Source organism: Hemiscyllium ocellatum, chromosome 33 (assembly GCF_020745735.1).
Source record: "Hemiscyllium ocellatum isolate sHemOce1 chromosome 33, sHemOce1.pat.X.cur, whole genome shotgun sequence".
NCBI classification, from domain to species: domain Eukaryota; kingdom Metazoa; phylum Chordata; class Chondrichthyes; order Orectolobiformes; family Hemiscylliidae; genus Hemiscyllium; species Hemiscyllium ocellatum.
This window is the reverse complement of record NC_083433.1, coordinates 21,585,982-21,605,559: the sequence shown is the minus strand read 5'-3', so window position 1 is coordinate 21,605,559 and position 19,578 is coordinate 21,585,982. Positions and strand designations below refer to the sequence as shown.

The 19,578-nt window shown below is 42.2% G+C and overlaps 1 protein-coding gene across 6 annotated transcripts in view; it reads left to right on the top strand.

Moving 5' to 3' along the window:
• The window catches only part of LOC132831492 (myocardin-related transcription factor A-like), a 207,245-nt gene that overhangs the window by 53,230 nt on the left and 134,437 nt on the right, over positions 1–19,578 (top strand). For all 6 annotated transcript variants that reach the window (XM_060849663.1, XM_060849661.1, XM_060849667.1 and 3 more), the window contains one exon: positions 7,036–7,243. In XM_060849663.1, coding sequence (XP_060705646.1) covers positions 7,036–7,243 — 208 coding nt within the window. The remainder of the gene's footprint in view (positions 1–7,035; positions 7,244–19,578) is intronic.

Here is a 19,578-nt window from a genome sequence, read left to right as displayed (position 1 = left end):
TCTTTGAAATTTGGATCACAGGTAGACCAGGTTGGTTAAGAAGGTGTTTCGTCTACTTGCCTTCATTGCTCAGACCACTGAGCATCCGAGTTGGGATGTAATGTTGAGGTTGGGCAAGACATTGGTAGGGCGGTTTCTGGAGTACTATGTGCAATTCTGCTCATTCTATTATAGGAAGGATATTCTTAAACTGGAGAGGGCTCAGAAAAGAGTTACCAGGCTTTTGACGGTTATGGAGGGTTTGAGATTTTAAAAAAAACAATGGGTAGGCTGGGACTTTTCACTGGAGCGTGGGAGGTTGAGGGGTGATTTTGAGGTTTACAAAATCATGAAGGGCATACATAAGGGTGAACGATCAAGGTCTTTCCCCTAGGGTGGGGCAGTTCAAAACCAGAGGGCATATTTCTATGTTGAGAGGAGAAAGATTTCAAAAAGGACATGGCAATTTCCTTACACAGTGGTTTGTGGAATGAGCTGCCAGAGGAACTGATGGATGCAGCTACAGTTACATTGTTTAAAATATATTTGGATAAGTACATGGATAGAGAAGATTTGGAGGAATAGCAGCCAAGTGCAGGCAGGTTGGACTAGGAATATGGTTGGTGCGGACTGCTTAGATCAACGGGTCTGTTTCCATGCTGTGGGACTCTATGGCCCCAATTTTTAACAAGCATTCCCTCACGAGATCTCCCTTGTTTTCTAAATATCTAGCTTTTCACTCATTTGCAAGAGTTACTCTGGATCTCCACTGCTTTCATCTTTGTAGCCTTGATGTGAAACTGTCAACATTCTTTTGGAAGTCATAGAGTCATAGAGATGTACAGCACGGAAACAGACCCTTTGGTCCAACTCGTCCATGCCGACCAGATATCCCAACCCAATCTAGTCCCTCCTGCCAGCACCCGGCCCAAATCCCTCCAAACCCTTCCTATTCATATGCCAAATGCTTTTAAATGTTGCAATTGTACCAGCCTCCACCACATCCTCTGGCAGCTCATTTCATCAAGGTGAATTTGGTGGAGATTTCAACATTACAGTTCAAGAAGTCAAGGAAGTTGATGAGATAACATTTTCCTCGTAGATTAGTCAATAGATTAATATTATGCAGGCAAATGTTTACTTAAGATGAACCATTTCATTACTTCATGCAGACCTACGTGTGTGTGTGTGTCTCTCTCTCTCTCTCACTCACACACACACACACACACACACACACACACACACACACACACACACACACACACACACACACACACCCCATATTAACTGTTTTGGTTTTCTTTTTGGATGTGAGCCCAAAGTTAGCCTGTTGTTCAGCTGTTCTTCCATAATAGTGGGGAACGACTTTAATCTCTTTCCAAGTGTGTCTCAGTCCTCTAAGAAATATGGTATCTACTACTGGGAATTGCTGTTTTGATCAAGCAAGCCCAACTTGTCGTCTAATCCAGTTTATGAAAGGTTTTTGCCCGAAACATCGACTCTCCTCCTTGGATGCCGCCCCACCTGCTGTGCTTTTCCAGCGTTACCCTTTTTGACTCTGACTCTCCAGCATCTGCAATTCTTACTTTCTCCCAGTTTATTAATCATGCCGGGTGTGTTTCTGGTTGATGACGTAACTTTGTTATCCCTTAATCTGGGAGCAAATAATATCCTTTGTTCCAGTCAGATCTTTGGCATTTGTCTTTTTGTTCAACTACTACTACTTGTAGCTTTTGCCTCTGATTATACTTTGTCGTTCTGCATTTCCTTAGCCCCTACCCTTTTTTTCCTTCCATGCTTTATAATGGGGTCATTTCTTCATGTAGTAGTCTCAGACTTATTGGAATGTTGATACCTAGATGGTAAATACTTCTAAGTGAGTTATATTTTTAAAGGTGTTGATTTACCCTCATCTGAAATAATGTTCTACATGTTGCACCCCATGTGGCTACTGTGCATTGGAGAAACCAAATGCAGACTGGGTTACCACTTTGTAGAACATCTCTGGTCCCTGCACAAGCATGATTCCAACGTTCCTGTGGCAGGTCATTTTAACAATGTGTCTTGCTCACATGCCCACTTGGCTGTCCTCTGCATGCTGCAGTACTCCAACGAATCACAGCACAAACTGGAGGAACAATGTCTCATCTTCAGACGTGTTACTTTACAAACCTTGGGCATCAATAATGAGTTCAACAACTCATTCCTGTTTATTCACTTTTGTTTTAGCTTTACTTACTGCATTCTCTGTCGTCATGTGTCGCCCAACTCTCCAATGGGGCTGTTCGTTCTTTCCAGTCTGGCAGTTAGAGACACCATTGGTCGCCAATCTCACATTACAATCACTTAATTTTCATTATCAGCACTCCTTGCTGTCCCCTCCATGCTTCATGTCAGCTCTGATGAGTCCTCTAGACTCAGTGTTAGCTTGGTCTTTCTCCACGGTTGCTGTCTGATCTGCTGTGGATCCAAGCATGTGCTGTAATTTGCTCCTATAATGTTCAACAAACTTCTTCAATTCATTTAGATTAGTTCTTCTGTCATTTTAATGATCTTCAATTTATATTTTCTTGAAATTATATTCTGAATTAAGAGGGATGTCAAATATAATGTCACTACCCCCAAAGGGGGTCATACCTATCACTCCTCACATGATGTCTTGGTGATTTACAAATACCAACTCGGGATGAGCATCACTTCTAGCTTTTCTGATACTGAGGTATGAAGCGCACATTAGCTATACTTTAGAGATTAGATTAGATTCCTTACAGTGTGGAAACAGGCCCTTTGGCCCAACCAGCACACTGACCCTCTGAAGACTAACCCACTCAGAACCAATTCTCTCCTAATACCAACACTAGTGGGAAATTTAGCATGGCCAATTCACCTAACCTGCACATCTTTGGACTATGAGAGGCACCCGGAGGAAACCCGCCCAGACACGGGGAGAATGTACAAACTCCACACAGACAGTCACCCGAGGCTGGAGTCGAACCTGGGACCCTGGTGCTGAGAGGTAGCAGTGCTAACCACTGAGCCACTGTGCCGCCCAAAATGTTGACTCTAAAACTCAAGCATTTTCCCTTTTTATTTAGTTCATTTAAATAATTTGTTCCTGTTCTTATACACCCATTTCACTTGAGTGAACAAGCTTTTTTGATCCAGTCTCAGTCTCCATCCTGATTTTGTTCTAAAATTGGAGTTTTTCAAAGAATGGGAACAGCCACATGAGCATATTCTGCACCTCAACTCCAAATATTCCTATCCTTTGACGTTATCCTGTATGTTTAGCGCAAGAAGTCAGGCTGTTGACCTAATGAGCCATTTTGCCATTTTGAAAGTCTGCACTTAGATCATTTGAATGTCTAAACCTCAAAGAATAGCTGCCAAGTTTATGCAGTCTGATATCATATTTCCCAGTTTAAGCTGTCTAACATCATAACTTAAACTCTTAAGCTTTGCTCTTATTCTGGTGATTTTGCACTGAACCTTTTCCAAGACCAGTATATCCTCCAAGTGCAATTCCCCAACTCAGTGTGATCCAGGTATGGTCTAGTTACAGCTGACATGCAATTTCCTTTTATGTTACAGACTCCTTGTGATACAGGCCAATGATGTATTAGTATTCTTCATTACCTATTGTGCTCATGCATTGATTTGTGTACAGTGACTTCTAAATCAGTTTGCTCTTCCAGCACTCCTAGTCTCTCTCCAGTTAAACAGTATCCCATTTGTCTTTTAGGTTCAAAGAATACCTTGTACCTCCCCCTCACCCATTGATCTCCATCTGACATTTTTATCCATTCACTTAATGCATGTCTGTTTGCAACTACTTGTTCCTATTCAAAGTAACATCATAGTCCTCTTAACCTGGTACCATCTTGAAACTTGGATCTGTAAAATGTCTTCCTTCATTCAAGTCATTGGTATAAATGTTGAAAAGCTGAGGACCTGTTGTTGCATCCCTTTTATCCCTGCTCCCATGTCTCTGCATGGTGAATTTCCAACCCATGATAAAACACTCCTTTCATTTTTGCATCTTGTTTTCAGTAATCTTTCAATAATTGACTAAATTCAAGTTGACCCTTTTGAAATAGCTTTTTTTTCGTGTGCAGAGATTTGAACAAAAAAAAGACAACACAGATTCTGGAAATGAGAACCAAAAGCAGAAATTGATGGGAAAGTCTCAGCAGGTTAGGCAGCATCTGTGGTCAGAAAGCAGCATTAACCTTTTAGGGTCAAATGACTATCCTTCAGAAGGTTCAGAGATTTGAATTTCCTGCTTCTTGGTTAGCAAGTGACAGCTTGTGTCAGTAGTACAATGGTGCATTACATTGTGACACACTGATTACTCCTTGGTGCATAGCAAACCTTGGGGATCAAATACCTTGGCACACAGCTGTCTTGGTGAAGTTTACTACTCAGCTGGTTCATGGCAAGTGGATGATATATTAACATCTCTTTGAATATGTGGAAATGATATCAGATTGTACTTTCCTGAGGAACTTCCTTTGCCAATCGAGGGATCTTTTTTCTCAGGAAGTAGAACTGAAGCTGTCTAGCCTGCAAAAACTGCACTATTTCTGTCTTACAACTGCGTCTTTAAATTGCTTTTCACTTTTGTATTTTTTAAAAATTCCTTGAGCAGAAGTGGAGGTGTAGAGAAGGAGCCATGCAGACAGACTGACAACTCCCACACCTTAGCTTATTCTTGAAATTAGTCTGTGGCTGGTAATCTCGCTAGTCAGGCCAGCTTTTATTGCCCATTCGGACCTACTCAGTTGAGTGTCAGTCACATTGTTGAGAGTCTGGAGTTACATGAAGGCTGTACCAGTTGTTCTTCCTATCCTGAAGAATATTGGTATACTGGGTGGGTTTTTATGGCCATGTAGTTCCATGGAGTCCATTAGACTAGCTTTTAATTTGAGGCTTTATTGAATTCAAATGTCACCACCTTTGTCCCCACAACATTAGCTTGGGGTTCTGGATTACTAGTGCTGTGGCATTACCACTACTCCATCACCTTTTACTCCTTGCTCACAGGCCTCCATTAACCACGGGTACAGCAATGCCTTTATATTTGGGGAAAAAAGTCTTGTCCTTGTTAAAATGGCCTACAACAGTAAGATGGTCAATAGGTTACTAAGGAAAGTGGTGTTGCCCACCGCAGAGGAAGCAGAGTGTTATTGGCAATGAATAAAACATGAATGTATGAAACTAAGGCAGTCACTAGTATTGGGAGATATTGGGAGAGCTGCTTTATCAAAAAGTTGTTGAGGCAAACAATTGTCTAATTAAGCTGAATCTAGCCAAACATGAGCCAGGGACTTTTGTGTTATTGGAAGAAAAATTGGGTGTAAAATTAGCAGCTTTGCTACTGGTGTAAAGTGCCTTAGTGAGACTGCACTTGGAATATTGTGTACAGTTCTAGTCTCCTTAGTTAAAGGACATCATTGTATTAGAAGCCGTTCAGAGAAGATTCACTCGTCTGATTCTGGAGATGAGGATGCTCAATCTTGAACGAAAATTCTGCAGGTTGTCCTAAACCTGTCAGAGTTCAGAAAATGAGAAGTGATCTGGTTGGAATGTACACGACTGTGAGGAGACTTGATAGTATTATTGCTGAGAAGATGATTCTCCTTGTGATGGAGTCCATGCAGCCGCAGGCATTGGATATTCATTCCTTCAACCCCTCTACGTTCCCCATTCCCATTTCCTCTTTCCAGAGGTTTCTTAAAAACCTACCTCTTTGATCAAACCTTTGTTAATGTTTCCTAAAATTGGTGTCAAACTGTGTTTGGTATTACTTCTGTGAGGCACGTCGGCACATAAGGGTTATATAAATGCAGGTAGTTGTTAGCCCACATGGTGTGAAATTACAGTGTCAGTTGAAGCAGTGGGGTTGGATTTATTATTTCACTCTCTTTCCTTGTGATCCACTGTCATGTAGTGCTGCTCCTGGAAGAGTGTAGCTCTATCCAGAAACGCTCCTAAAACACATGCTCCTCCAGCTTCTGGTTGACGAGAAAATTTATTCGTACTTTATGACCCCAGAGCCAGACTATAACTATGTCTAAAATGAGCTCGGCTAGGCGTGATGCAATTGTTCTACAAATAATCGATTGTTACCTTCCATTTGATGGCTGGGGTCTAATTACTCCCTGCCCCAAGGTGGAGCCCGGTGACTCATTTCTCCGGTATGTAGTTCCTTGTTGCTCTTCAGAGTGATATAACATATGCAGAATAAAAATGGGAGCCACTGGAAAATCTCAGCAAGTCTGATTTGTATCCATGGAGAGAGAAGCAGATTAATGTTTAGAGTCCAACGCAATGTGTTCCCTGAATGAATGTATGTGGTGCAGTTACTTTTGTGGTTTTTCCAGTTGAAATCTCTTAACTTGTTTTGAAGAGGAGCTATCTCTGTCCCAAGAGTTCAGATTTGAGTATGTTTCACTGACAACAGCATACATGTATGTTTTCAAAGTAAGAAAATAACTTTAATGAAGCACAATGGGACATATTTATGTTCTCTAATGTACACATTTATATGTAATTACTTTGTGTATTTAATCTAAAGAAATGTCAGTAAAGTGCTTGTCAAAGCATTAAGTACTGGATGCTCAGTCAGGCAGCAATGACCAAAAGCTCAGCTAATGTGATGGGGGTGTTTTCTTTGAGGATGAATTGATTTTGATGTTGCGACGGGATCCCATAGCTTGAATTTCACTATCTGAAAAGCGTTAAATCCTTTAGAGCCTTTGTTTCCAGAATTGCAATCTTAACACTTATAATTTGAAGAGAAATGTGTCATTTTGGAGGATGCTGTGTGCAAGTGTTTGGTTTTGAATCTGCTGCCTGTCTGTTTTCATGATATCTCATCATTGATATTGTACAGAGTTCACCTTTTTTCAAATTGCTGAGTGTTAGTTTCAGCTTATCCTTTGCTTTCTCTCTCCCTCCCACCCCTCCCACCCCCCGCCACCACCACCAAGTGTTTCTAGCAACTGGGCTGTATGCAATCTTTTTTAAACCATTTTTACCCCTCCATCTTTGTAGGCTAATATTCGAGCCAAGGTGGATTTGCCGAATGAAGTGAGCCTTCCCCCTGCCGTCTCTGGGACTGGAGCAGACGGCAGTGGGGTTGGCGATGGTGAAGACGATGGTTCGGCTCCAAGTCCGCAGAGTGAAGCGGTCACGAATGAATTGCAGGAGCTCACGCTGCAGTCAAGCAATGGCCTCTCTCCTTTGAACAAGAGAAAAAATGGTGAGTACCTGTGGACTGCGTAGTACAGTGGGGTCCTGCATGTTGGCACTTTGTGGTTTTGCCCTAATCTAGAGTGCAGGTGAGTTTTTGCCAAGCTGAAAATGTGTTGCTGGTTAAAGCACAGCAGGTCAGGCAGCATCCAAGGAACAAGAAATTCAACGTTTCGGGCCAGAGCCCTTCATCAGGAATCATTCCTGATGAAGGGCTCTGGCCTGAAACGTTGAATTTCTTGTTCCTTGGATGCTGCCTGACCTGCTGTGCTTTAACCAGCAACACATTTTCAGCTCTGATCTCCAGCATCTGCAGACCTCACTTTTTACTCGTGAGTTTTTGCCAATCAAAGTTCAAGCTGGAGCTGTGTAACAAGGGATCAAAACAGCTGCAATGTCTTGTCTGCTCAAATACTTTGCCAATGTTTACTATGCAGAATAGTTTTTGGATGCAATATCCCATAGGAACCCTAGCATCAGAACTATAATCCTCTAGGAGTTTGTACCACGTGCACATCTGAAAGTCCAGTCCAGCATAATGGGGAGCATTCTCGCCTGTCAATCAGATAATCATGGTACAAAGTACCCCTACAGATACTTGAACCCATCATGGAGGCTATCAATCCTGCACTGCTGGGTGCCGTCTTTTGAAGTAGCCATTTAATCACTCTGTTTTTTTATCTCTCCGGGTTGATTCCATAGCATGGTTTTGAACAAGAGAATGGAAGCTCTCCTTGTAGTGCTGACCAATAGTTCTCTCCAACCAGTGTCGCTAAAGCAGATAAGGCTGGTATTGGGTGTGTGCTGTATGCAAGTTGGCGGCTACACTAAAGCTGCATTCCAAACGTTCATCAGTATTTCACAGGTTGTGTGACATTCAGGGATGACCTGAGGCAGTGAAAATGCTATACGAACATGTGTTCTTCTCCTATTGTGGAGATGGCGCTCAAAGCTTACCTGAAGCAGTGATACCAGCTATTCTGTATTCATGACAGGATACGCTCTCTTGAGACTGGACATGATGAGATATGAGAGTTGGCTCTGGCATGAGTGTTTGTGTTCCATTATTCATTCTTTATTTTAACTGAGGGTGGGGTCACAGTTTCAAACAAGCAGTTTAAAAGAAAATTAGCAAAATTTAGCCAAAATCAACATGCACATTGTTATTTGTCTCTGTCATCTGTTTTCAATTTTCAGAAAATGTGAAAACTTTCTTGGAGATGTTGTACTTTGTTATTATAAAATTGTATAAACAATTCAAAGGACAGATTCTGCTCTGCTTTGTGTGTGTGTCAACAAATTACATCAGTTTGTGTTTTTACTGGAGGCATCACAGCCAAACGATGCTATAAACACTAAGCAGGCCAGGCAGCATCTATGGGGAGAGAAGCAGAGTTTTTGTCAGAACTGACGGCAAGTCGTCAATTTTGACCCATTTCTTGTTCTCTCTCTCGACAGATGTTACCTGAATTGCTGAATACAGCATTTATTTCAGACTGCTGCCATCAGTATTTTGCATTTTAAACCATCGAGACTTTTAAAACAGCTATATCTTCCATATTTCACTGCCACAGAAGGCTGTGGAGGCCAGGTTGTTGAGTATATTTAAGACTGAGATAGCTTCTTGATTATCAAGGCTTATGGGGAGAAGACAGGAGAATGGGAATGAGAAACCTATCAGTCACAATTGAATGGCGGAGTAAACTTGATGGGCTGAATGGCCTAACGTTTGCTCCTATGTCGTATGCCTGTTTCCTCAAATGATTTGAAAACCCCTGTACTGTTCCCTTTTTTTTTCCTTACAATCTATAATTTTCTAACATCTTTCATGACCCCTCCAACCTGACCTTTGCTATCTCGTGGTTACTGACTGTTCTGTATAAATCTGATTAGGATTTTGATGTGAAACAGATTATAATCTTGCAGTCACTTGATCAAGGATGACTTAGTTTCCATCTGGGTGGCTGGATTCTGCATTGGTTGATCATCACTGCACATTCTGCAGACTGTGCCACACGCAGGATGGGTCATGCTTGAAGAGTTGGGTAGATGGGTTGTTGGAAGTTTGTGTGCTCTTTCCGATACCTTGACTTTGCAGAGATAAAGTTCCAGATGCCCCTCAATTTGTTGCTGCTTGAATGTGTGCCTCCATCTCTCCTGTCGCAAGCTAGGGTCTTTCACAAGTTGTTGGGAATGTCTGACTTTGCTAGGATGCTTTGAGAATATCCATATAGCTATCACACTCCTTCATGGGAGCCTCCTGTTGTGGCTGAGGAATGAACAGAACAGTTGCTTTGGGAGCCTGATGTCAGGCACATGGGCAACATATCCCAATTGTTGGAGCTGGTTTTGAGTAGTTAACATCTTTCCACTGGCCATACTGGTTTGGAGAGGATACTGCTGCTGGACTATCTTGTTACTGGATTTGAAGCATCACCTGAAGGCACCACTGGCAATACTTTTCTGGTGCTATGAGATGCCTGTTGTGGGTTTTCCAAGCATTAAGAGTGAGCGGGTATCACTGCACGCTGTGTGATTTATAGTTACTTGTGGGCAGGGAAGAGTCATCGAAATGTACAGCACGGCAACACTCTTCGGTCCAACTCCTCCATGCCGAGCAGTTTTCCAACCCATGCCCCTCATGATTTTATAAACCTTTATAAGGCTGCCTCAGCCTCCGATGCTCCAGGGAAAACAGCCCTAGCCTATTCAACCTCTCCCTCTAGGTCAGAACCTCCAACCTTGGCAACGTCCTCGTAAATCTTTTCTGAAGAATCCAAATACTTTGCTTAAAAAAAAGCAACTTGTTTTGAACTTGTTTAAAACTAAAATCTACACAATTTACCTAAATTTTAAAACCTTTTCAGGAAGTTGAACAAATCTTAATGTAGGAATTTACTCCAAATATGGTGCAGGATTTGTTGTTCATTGTAGCAATAGTGATCTCTCGTTTTTTTTTGAGGTTAGAGTTGTGAGCACCCAGAGGGCAAAAGTCTCATACAGCATGGAAACAGACCCTTCAGTTCAACCAGTCCCTGCCAATCATGTTCCCAACTAAACTAGTTTGACTTGCAGTTGGCCCATGTCACTCAACCTTTCCTATTCATGTGCTTATTAAAATATCTTCTAAATGTTGTAATTGTGCCCACATCCACCACTTCCTCTGGCAGTTCATTTCACATATGAGCCACTCTATTTTTAAAAAAAAGTAGCCCCTCCTGTCGTCCTCACACCTTTCTCTTTTACTTAAAAAATATGCCCCCTGGTTTTGAACTGCCCCACTCAAGGGGGAAAAATGGCCTTTCCTGCTTAGCTTATCGGTGCCCCTCATAATTTTATAAACTTCTAAGTGCACTCCTCAATTCACTATGCTCCGGGGAAAAAAATGTTCCAACCGCTCCAGCCGCCTTTTATAACTCAAACCCTCCATTCCCCGCAATATCCTGGTAAATCTTTGCTGAACCCTCTCCATTTTAATAAGTTTTTTCCTACAGCAGGGCAAACGGAAATGCACACAGTGCTTCCGAAGAAGTCTTAACAATGTCCTGCACAACCTCAACATGATGTCCTAACTCTCATACTCAATGGTCTGAGCAATGTAGGCAATCGTGCTAAATGCTGCCTTAACCACCCAGGTAAAAACAATGACTGCAGATGCTGGAAACCAGATTCTGGATTAGTGGTGCTGAAAGAGCACAGCAGTTCAGGCAGCATCCAAAGTGCAGCGAAATCGACATTTCGGGCAAAAGCCCTTCATCAGGAATAAAGACAGTGAGCCTCTATTACCTTCACCCCCTCCCCCACTCACCCATTGTTCTCTATGCTACTTTCTCCCCACCCCCACCCTCCTCTAGCTTATCTCTCCATGCTTCAGGCTCACTGCCTTTATTCCTGATGAAGGGCTTTTGCCCGAAACGTTGATTTCGCTGCTCCTTGGATGCTGCCTGAACTGCTGTGCTCTTCTAGCACACTAATCCAGAGCCTTAACCACCCTGTCAACCTGTGATGCTAATTTCAAAGAATTGTGTACCTGAACTCCTAGGTGTCTCTATTCTACAATATTACCCAAGGTCCTACAGGTCCCACCTTTGTTTGTTTAACCAAGATGCAATACCTTGCATTTATTCAAATTAAGCTCCATCTGCCTCTCCTCAGCCCTTTCAGCCAATTGATCAAGATCTCTGTGTAATCTTAGATAACCCCCTTCACTTCACTATACCACCAATCTTGGTGTTATCTGCAAAGTTATTAATCATGCCTCTCATATTCTCATTCAAATCCCTTATGTAAAAGACAACAGACATGGACCCAGCACTAATCCCTGTAGAATACCACTGGTCTTAGGCCTCCAACTGCAAAAACAACCCTCCACCCCCAATAACCCCGATCTTCTGTTATCCAATTTTATATTTATTCTGAATCCCATATGATCTAACTTTGCTAATTAGTCTACCATGTGGAACCTTGTCAAAGCTTTGCCAAGTCCAAGTGGAGGAGAAAGTGAGGACTGCAGATGCTGGAGAGTCAGATGAAAAGTGTGGTGCTGATAAAGCACAGCTGGTCAAGCAGCCTCCGAGAGCAGGAGAATCGACGTTCCAGGCAGGATACTCCTGACGAAGGGCTCATGTCCAAAATGTCAACTCTCCTACTTCGCTGATGGTGCCTAAACTGCTGTGCTTTTCCAGCGACACACTTTTGAGTCCAAGTAAACAGTGTTAATCACACTGCCCTCCATCTGTTTGGTTGTTTCCTTAAAAAAAATCGATCAAATTTGAGAACTGATTATCCCTAGTCAGTTCTTGCCTCTCCAAATGCATGTCAACCCTATCTTTCAGAATCATCACCAACAATTTACCCACCACTGATGTCAGACTCACAGGTCTATAATTCCCAGGCTTCTCTTTACAGACTTCCTAAAATAAAGATATGACATTAGCCACCCTCCAGACCTCTGGCACCTCACCCATGCTTATGATACCAGTATTCCTGCTCGGAGTCTTGCAATTTCTTGCCTAATCCTCAACGTCCTGGGATAAGCTTGATTAGATCCAAGGCATTTATCCACCTTTACATTTGCTAAAACTTCCAGAACTTGCTCTTCTGGAATTTGAACTGTTTTCAAATCAATATTTATTTGCTTGAGTTCTCTAGCCTCTATTTTTTTGCTCCACAGTAAAAACTGCTGTGAAATATTCACTTAGTATCTCTTCCATATTCTGGGGTTCAACAAGTGGATGACCTTTTTGATCCTTTAAGGTGGCCCTATTCTCTGTCTCATTGCTGTTTTGCTCTTAACGTACTTGTAGAATCTCTTTGGCTTATCCTTAACCTTATCTGTCAAGGATATCTCTGATCCCTTCTTTATCTTCCTGATCTCCCTCTTAAGAATGCCCCTACACACTTTCTATTGATTTAAAGCACACATTTGATCCCAGTTGTGTATATCTAATAAATGATTCTTCCTTCTACTGTCCAATTTTGTATCTGATTGGAAAGCTCATCCTGAATCCCATATGATCTAACGTTGCTCATAAGTCTACAATGTGGATTGACTTGAACCTGTATCTTTATTCATCCATTGTATCCTAATTTTAGCAGCCTCACCCTTCACTCTGACAGGACCATAATGCCTCTGAACTTCTGTCTGCACAATTTTGAAAGCCTTCCCACTTGTCAATCATCCCTTAACCTGCGTATAGTCTACTCCAATCAACTTCTGAAAGTACTTGTTTTGTACCATTAAAATGGGCCTTACGCTAATTAATAACATAAACTTTTATTGAAGGCTTCTCCTTTTCCAAGACTCTTTAATACTAATAGAATTATGATCACCAGTCCCATAGTGTTCACCTACTAATAGTTCAGTCGCTTACCCTGCCTTATTTCTCAAGCGACGATCAAGTTTTGCTCCTTCTGTAGTAGGTACATTGATATTTTGAAAAAGATCTTGTGCTCTTGGTTCATGTATCCTGAGTCCAAATAGTCACCACCTTCCCTTGAATTTTCTCATTGCTCGGTTTTAATTGCATCCAGTTCAGATGTTATGATCCTGCTGTTCAGCATTCACAATAGTGACTGCACTGCACGACACTTAGTTTCACCTGAAATGGTCTGACACTCTTAACCCTTGCTTATTGTGCCCTTTCAAAATGTGAAAGTTTGGGAACTGTGTCCCCTGTTTTCTTTGGTCAGCAATAGTGTGGCCCTTAAAGTGTATTGAGAGTACAAGCAAGTAACATTGCCTGTGGTCCATGCTGAATGGGAATTTGGTGCAGCAATTCATTTTTAAAAAGAAAGGCAGTGAATGGCCTTGGTAAATAGTACACATCGCTAAGTGATGAGAGTAATTGAGAACCGTGTGTAATGGAGAGCAATATTGGTTTTGTGTTTTAAGAGCTTGATTGGCATCGACTGTCTTTTGATTTGATGATGACATCCACTCAGTGCTGTGACTGAATGGGCCAGCCTCGGACCTCTGGATGTTTGAGCACTTCGGGGAAGGTTGTCTCATGTGGTCATGCAGGGTTTGCTTCCTTTTCTTCCCGTCTGTGCTGTCACTCTGCCTGCTGTTGAGATGTTGGGCTTCCAAGTATGAGGAATCTCAATTAACAAGTTGTTGTCATTCTCAGTAATTGATCGCAAGATCCTCCCTTGTTTTTAACGTAATGCAGCTGCACTTCATTGGTAGCTTCATTATACCTTGGTAGGGTTTTCTTTGTTTTGCTGGAACTCTGGCCATTTGAGTCTAGATTAGAGTGGTGCTGGAAAAGCACAGCAAGTTAGGCAGCATCCAAGGAGCAGGAAAATCGACGTTTCGGGCAAAAGCCCTTCATCAGGACTGCTGCTTTGGCCATTTGAGTGCTGAGAAAACAGACCCTTCCAGGAGAGAGTGTTTTTTGGTCTTTAGGATATAGCGTCCAACCTGCTGGGATTGATTTTGCAGGAGTGTTGCCTATGTACTTGTGCTGACTTCTAGCTTATATGTGGAAGGGAAGATTGAAGGAGGTAGTGTCTCACAACATTAAAGTTCTGGAGAATAATCTGAGAACAGAAGATCGTACAAAATTCCTTTGCACTCTATGAAGTGGAAGTTAGTGCATTCCATTTATCTTACTGAAAGAAGTTATCGAAAGGGTTAATGTTGATTGCTGAAAAAGTAAGTGATTGCGCAGGGCAAAGTTCATTGACATTGTAAAAGCTTTGTGTATTCAGGGCTGTCCTCATTGAGGTGGTGAGCTCATACGTGATGGCTGTATCAAGCAAACCAGTAGGAGGGGCCCATACCTGAACGTGCTCCACTCCCAAACTCAGCAATAGCCACCAGTGATGTCCTTTTCATGCAAGCGTTTTCAGGAGAGAAATTGCTCAGTCCGGGGAAAAGAACGACTTGTGACCACAAGCCACCTTGGGGAAATAGAATTGTTTGGAAACGGAAGATCCGCTACTCATGATCCACTATCTTTACATAGCAGGTAAGGCAGCACACATGTTTGAGGCATCTGGGATGTACTCATTTAAATGGCTGTCTCCCTGGGAGCAGCTCATTCCCAGTAGATTGGGTTAGCTCTCAATTGTTTTCTTAATGAAGAGAGAGCTTTCCAGCAGGAGCTGTGGAGTCTCCGTGATGGTAGTGATGTGCTGTATTTTACTTTTTTTGTTCCGGACTACAGCTGGGATTGTCCATTTCTGTAATTGGAGTAACACACATTCTGTTGCAGCTTCTGAGTTGCATCTGAGTGTGGTATGTTTGAACAAAGAGTCTCAACTGTGCAGTTGTCTATGCTTTTGTAAATCAAATAACATGGTGGGATTTTCACCTCTCAGTTTGTCACCTTTCCCCCTGCACTAAGCCGGGGGATAGTAAGCCATGTACTATCTCTCATTTTGGGAGCTGTCTGATGATATCGGAGACTTCTCCAGTCCCATAACACAGGCAGTGATTGTGTCTTGGGTTGACTACTTCAGTTTTCTCCGTGATCTTTCTGGAGAGTATTTGAACACCCTGCAGGCCAGAATCTTGGCTAGGCTCTGACACATAGTCTACTGATGGGCTGCGACAGTGTACAAAGTTGTTGAGGCATTGTTGTTACAGTTTGCTGGGTTGCAAATTGAAGTGAAGGCGATCAGAGTGGGAGAATCTCTTGCCAGTCATTCTTTGGCACAGGCTAGTTAATCGAGCCTTTTTTTTATTGCCTGTAAAAGTTATTATCTATCTTCCTATGTCTATGGTGCATACATGATTGGACAGAGGCTCCGCCTATGCTGTATGTTCTCAACTTAATGAACAATCTGAGTGAGAGGAATGGATAGTGCCAGCTTTGTCTCTGGTTGTCAAGTGCACTCAGGATCAGATAGATTTCTGTTTGAATGTTCATGTGCTTTACTGTAGGAGAGGAAGGTTAACAATATTTTGAAGAGACAAGATTTTTACCTAGGTTATATGGCACAGAATCGTGCCGTTCGGCCCAATTAATCTGTGCCAGTATATATATATTCCACTTGAGTTTCCTACCTTTTTATTTCTTACTCAAAACCATAAATGTAACCATATGTTTCCTTCTCCCTCATGATTATCCAGTTTCCCATAAAAATTGGATCTACACAATTGACTTCACCCACTGCTTGTGGTGACCCGTTCCATTTTTTCACCATGCTGTGAATAAAGTAGTCTCCTTTGAATTCCCTATTGGACTCCAAACTGCACTCCAGCATTCCTAAACCAGGTAGGAAGCTTATTTGATGAGCTAATTGTCCTCGATGAGATCCATTCTTGAAGGATTTTGATGGGAGTATTGAGTGTCACCGACAGTAAGAATTGTATCAGTTGTCCTAATTATGTTTAAATGCATTCAGTGAAAAGCCTACAGTCCCTCTTAATTCTTTCACCGGATGGGTGTGTCACTGCCAAAATCAATATTTACTGCCGATCCCGAATTATGCTTGAATTAAATGTTGTGCTAAGTCATTTCAGATGACAGTTAAGAAGGAACAAAATTACTGTGGGTCTGGAATCATATGTAGGCCAGACTGGGGAAAGGGGCCCTGCACCAAAGTGCATTAGTGAACTAGATAGGTTTTTTGCAACAATTAGTGATCACCACTCCAGCTTTCCATTCCAAACTACTTAATTAAATATAAATTCCATAAGTTGCCAATTAAACTAATATTTCCACGTTAGCCTGGGTCTTTGGGTTGAACCAATATCTCCTGGTTAGTCTGGGTCTTTGGGTTGAACCAGTATCTCCACGTTCGCCTGGGTCTTTGGGTTGAACCAGTATCTCCACGTTCGCCTGGGTCTTTGGGTTGCCAGTCCAGTGGCAGTACTCCAATGCCACCCTCTTAGTTGTGCCATTTTTTTAATAAAAGCAGGGACATATTAAGGATGTTCCCGATGACTGGGAAGTCCCGAGCCAGGGGTCACAGTTGAAGGATGTGGTTGAGCTGTTTTAGACTGAGCTGAGGAGGAAGTTATTCACTCGGAGTGGTGAGCATGTGGATAGTGGTTGAGACCAAAACATTGAATGATTTCAAGAAAGCGATAAATAGTCTTGGGGTTAAAAGGACCAAAGGGTATGGGGAGAAATTGAGAACAAGGTATTGAGTTGGATGATCAGCTGTGATTATTATTGAATGGGGGAGCAGGCTTGAAGAGCTGACTGGCCTACTCCTGCTTCTAGTTGTTATGATTATATAAACTGATACATTGACAATATGTACCCGAAGGTAGACTTACTCAATACATTGTAATAGTTTCAATGAATGTAATCAAATAGACTTCTGAGTTTATTTTTAAATTAATATTTACATACTAGTTTTTGAGAAATGTCCTATGTTCCTGAAAGGAATTTTCTGTATGGATAATGAGCCACAAGCATAAAATGGAAGACTGTTTGCCCAATGTTATATGGATGTCCAGCCACAGTGGCCAAGCTTGTACCATAATTTTGATTTAGTTCAAATTTCCAAGTGGAGTTCTGTTTCCTCTTTCTGGGGGACACGCGCCAAACAATGCCATCATCCTGTGGCTGACCACGTCAACTCCCCTTTCCACTCTGCCAAGGGCATGAAGTTCTGGGCTGCCTCCATTGCCAAATACTAGCCACCCGATGCCTGGAGGAAGAACACCTCATCTTCCGCCTTGGGATCCTCCAATCACACGGCGTCAACGTTAGTTTACTCCTCTCCCCTTGCCCCACCTCATGACAGATCCAGCCCTCCAACTCTGCACCGCCTTCTTGAACTGTCCTTCCCATCTATCCGCACCACCCTCTTCTTCAACCTGTCACCATCCTCCCCACCTGCATCTACCTGTTGCCTTCCTACTACCTCACCCCCACCCCAATCCTATTTATCTTTCAGCTGTCAGGTCCCGCCCATCACCCAGCCCCTACATTCCTGATGAAGGGCTTATGCCGGAAACATTGCTTTTCTTGCTCCTCGGAAGCACTCTGACTATTCTTTTCCAGCACCACACTTTTTGAGACTGTTCTGTCATGGTGTGTAAAATTGGGCCTCTGTTTGGATTGGTGAGGGTGTCATAGATACCTGTGACTGTTTCTCAACTCAGGCATGAATTCGTCTTACCCCATGTTAAGAACTTTCCTATTTTGTTAACAGGAGTACTAGCGTTTTGTTGAGTGGGTGGCGGGTGTTTTTAGTGAGACTGCGCAGCAGCTACTTATCTCTCACGTTAGAAACTATCGCATGAAAGTCTGCCATTTGATCCAACTAACCTCCACATGAACAGTTTTTTAAACCCAAGAGTAATCTCCCATGACTCCATCCTCCTATTTCTTTCATTCTTTGCCTCACCTCTGACTTGGTGTTCTCTCTACCAGGGAAAGAATCGTTCCCGTACAAAAGCAATATACTACAGGTAATGGCAATCTGAAGTGACAAATAAAATGCTTGAAGTAATCGTCACGTCAGATAACATCTGTGGGGATGAAGTTACTGCTTCAGCTGAGGGCTAACTTTTCATCAGCATGCTCGAACATCAACTCAGTTTCATTTCGGGAGCTTTGGAGGCCAACATTATCTTTAATGGGCAGCTGTTGTAAGATTCTGGGAGAACTGAACTTCTTGAGCATTAGATATACTCTGCAAGTCTGAGGTTGGAATCTGCAGCAATAACCTGCCTACCAATTTCCCAAAAGTCTTATCTGTCTACTAGTCAGAAACGATGAGCAAGATGGGGTCCTCGCCAAGTCCCTGAAATTATGCAGATGCAACACTTGTGGCAAGCATGAAGTTAATAAAATTGTTTTGGGACTGTTCCTTTGAGGGATTAATGGAGAAATGGAGAGTCATGTGGTCTGTTCTAAATTTTGCTCTGCAGCAAGTTTGGCCTTGCTATACGGTGAGCTTGGTGGTTGGGGGAAGAGCTTTCGGTCTGACGTTCTCATACACCCAATGCCCTTCAACATCTAACTGGTAGTGGTCATGGATTTGGAGCGTGCTGTTAAAGGAATTGTAGGGTGTTACTGCAATGCATCTTCTATAAGATGCATATTGTTGTTAATGTACTTTGGTGAAGGGAATGTTTAAGGTGATGGATGAGGTGCCATTTGAGCAGGCTACTTTGGCTTGGATGGCATTGACCTTTCAGTATTGTTGAAGCTGCACTCTTACTCAAAACTGGCTTCTAAGCAACATATTCTCATGTCTGTATGGTTGCTACATGGGGTAAACCCTCCTACTTAATTTAAAACCAGTAACACAAAAAGATTTATCCTGTGCAGTAATCTGTAAACATTCAAGTGGCCGAGAGCTATTTAAAGTAAAAGTTAACTAACAACTTTTTACAATTCCTTCCTTCTAACCCTTCTCTAATACTAGTCCGATAAAACTTCCAATTAAGATTTACAGGAAAATTCAAATTTTAAAACCAGCCAGTGGTTGAATCTTTTCTTCATCTTTCTTGGTAGATTGGCTCTCCAGGTCAATAGTGAGGGTTTTCTCTGTGCAAACTCCTTCTCTAGACAGGTACCTCTGACAGTTCTGATGAGCAGTCTACAGCTGTTGGTCTGATGGCAGTTTTCCTCCCAACTGTTCAATTTTCCCTGGTCTTATACCCCGGCGCATCGGATTGTGTCATTGGCTTTTAAGATTGTCAATATACTCAATTCAAACTTGATTGGAATTTTGCATTTTTCAGGGTGTAATTTAAACTGATTGGCCTAATTCAAATCTGTTTTGTCATTTCCAGGCAACCAGCTACTCCAGTAGCTGGAGCATGTGTTGCATTGTATCTTATTGAAAACACTTAGTGCTGTCACTTCCAGCATTAACTCAAAAATACAGTACACCCACATCTTCATAACAGTATGTGGCTCTTAATCAAAT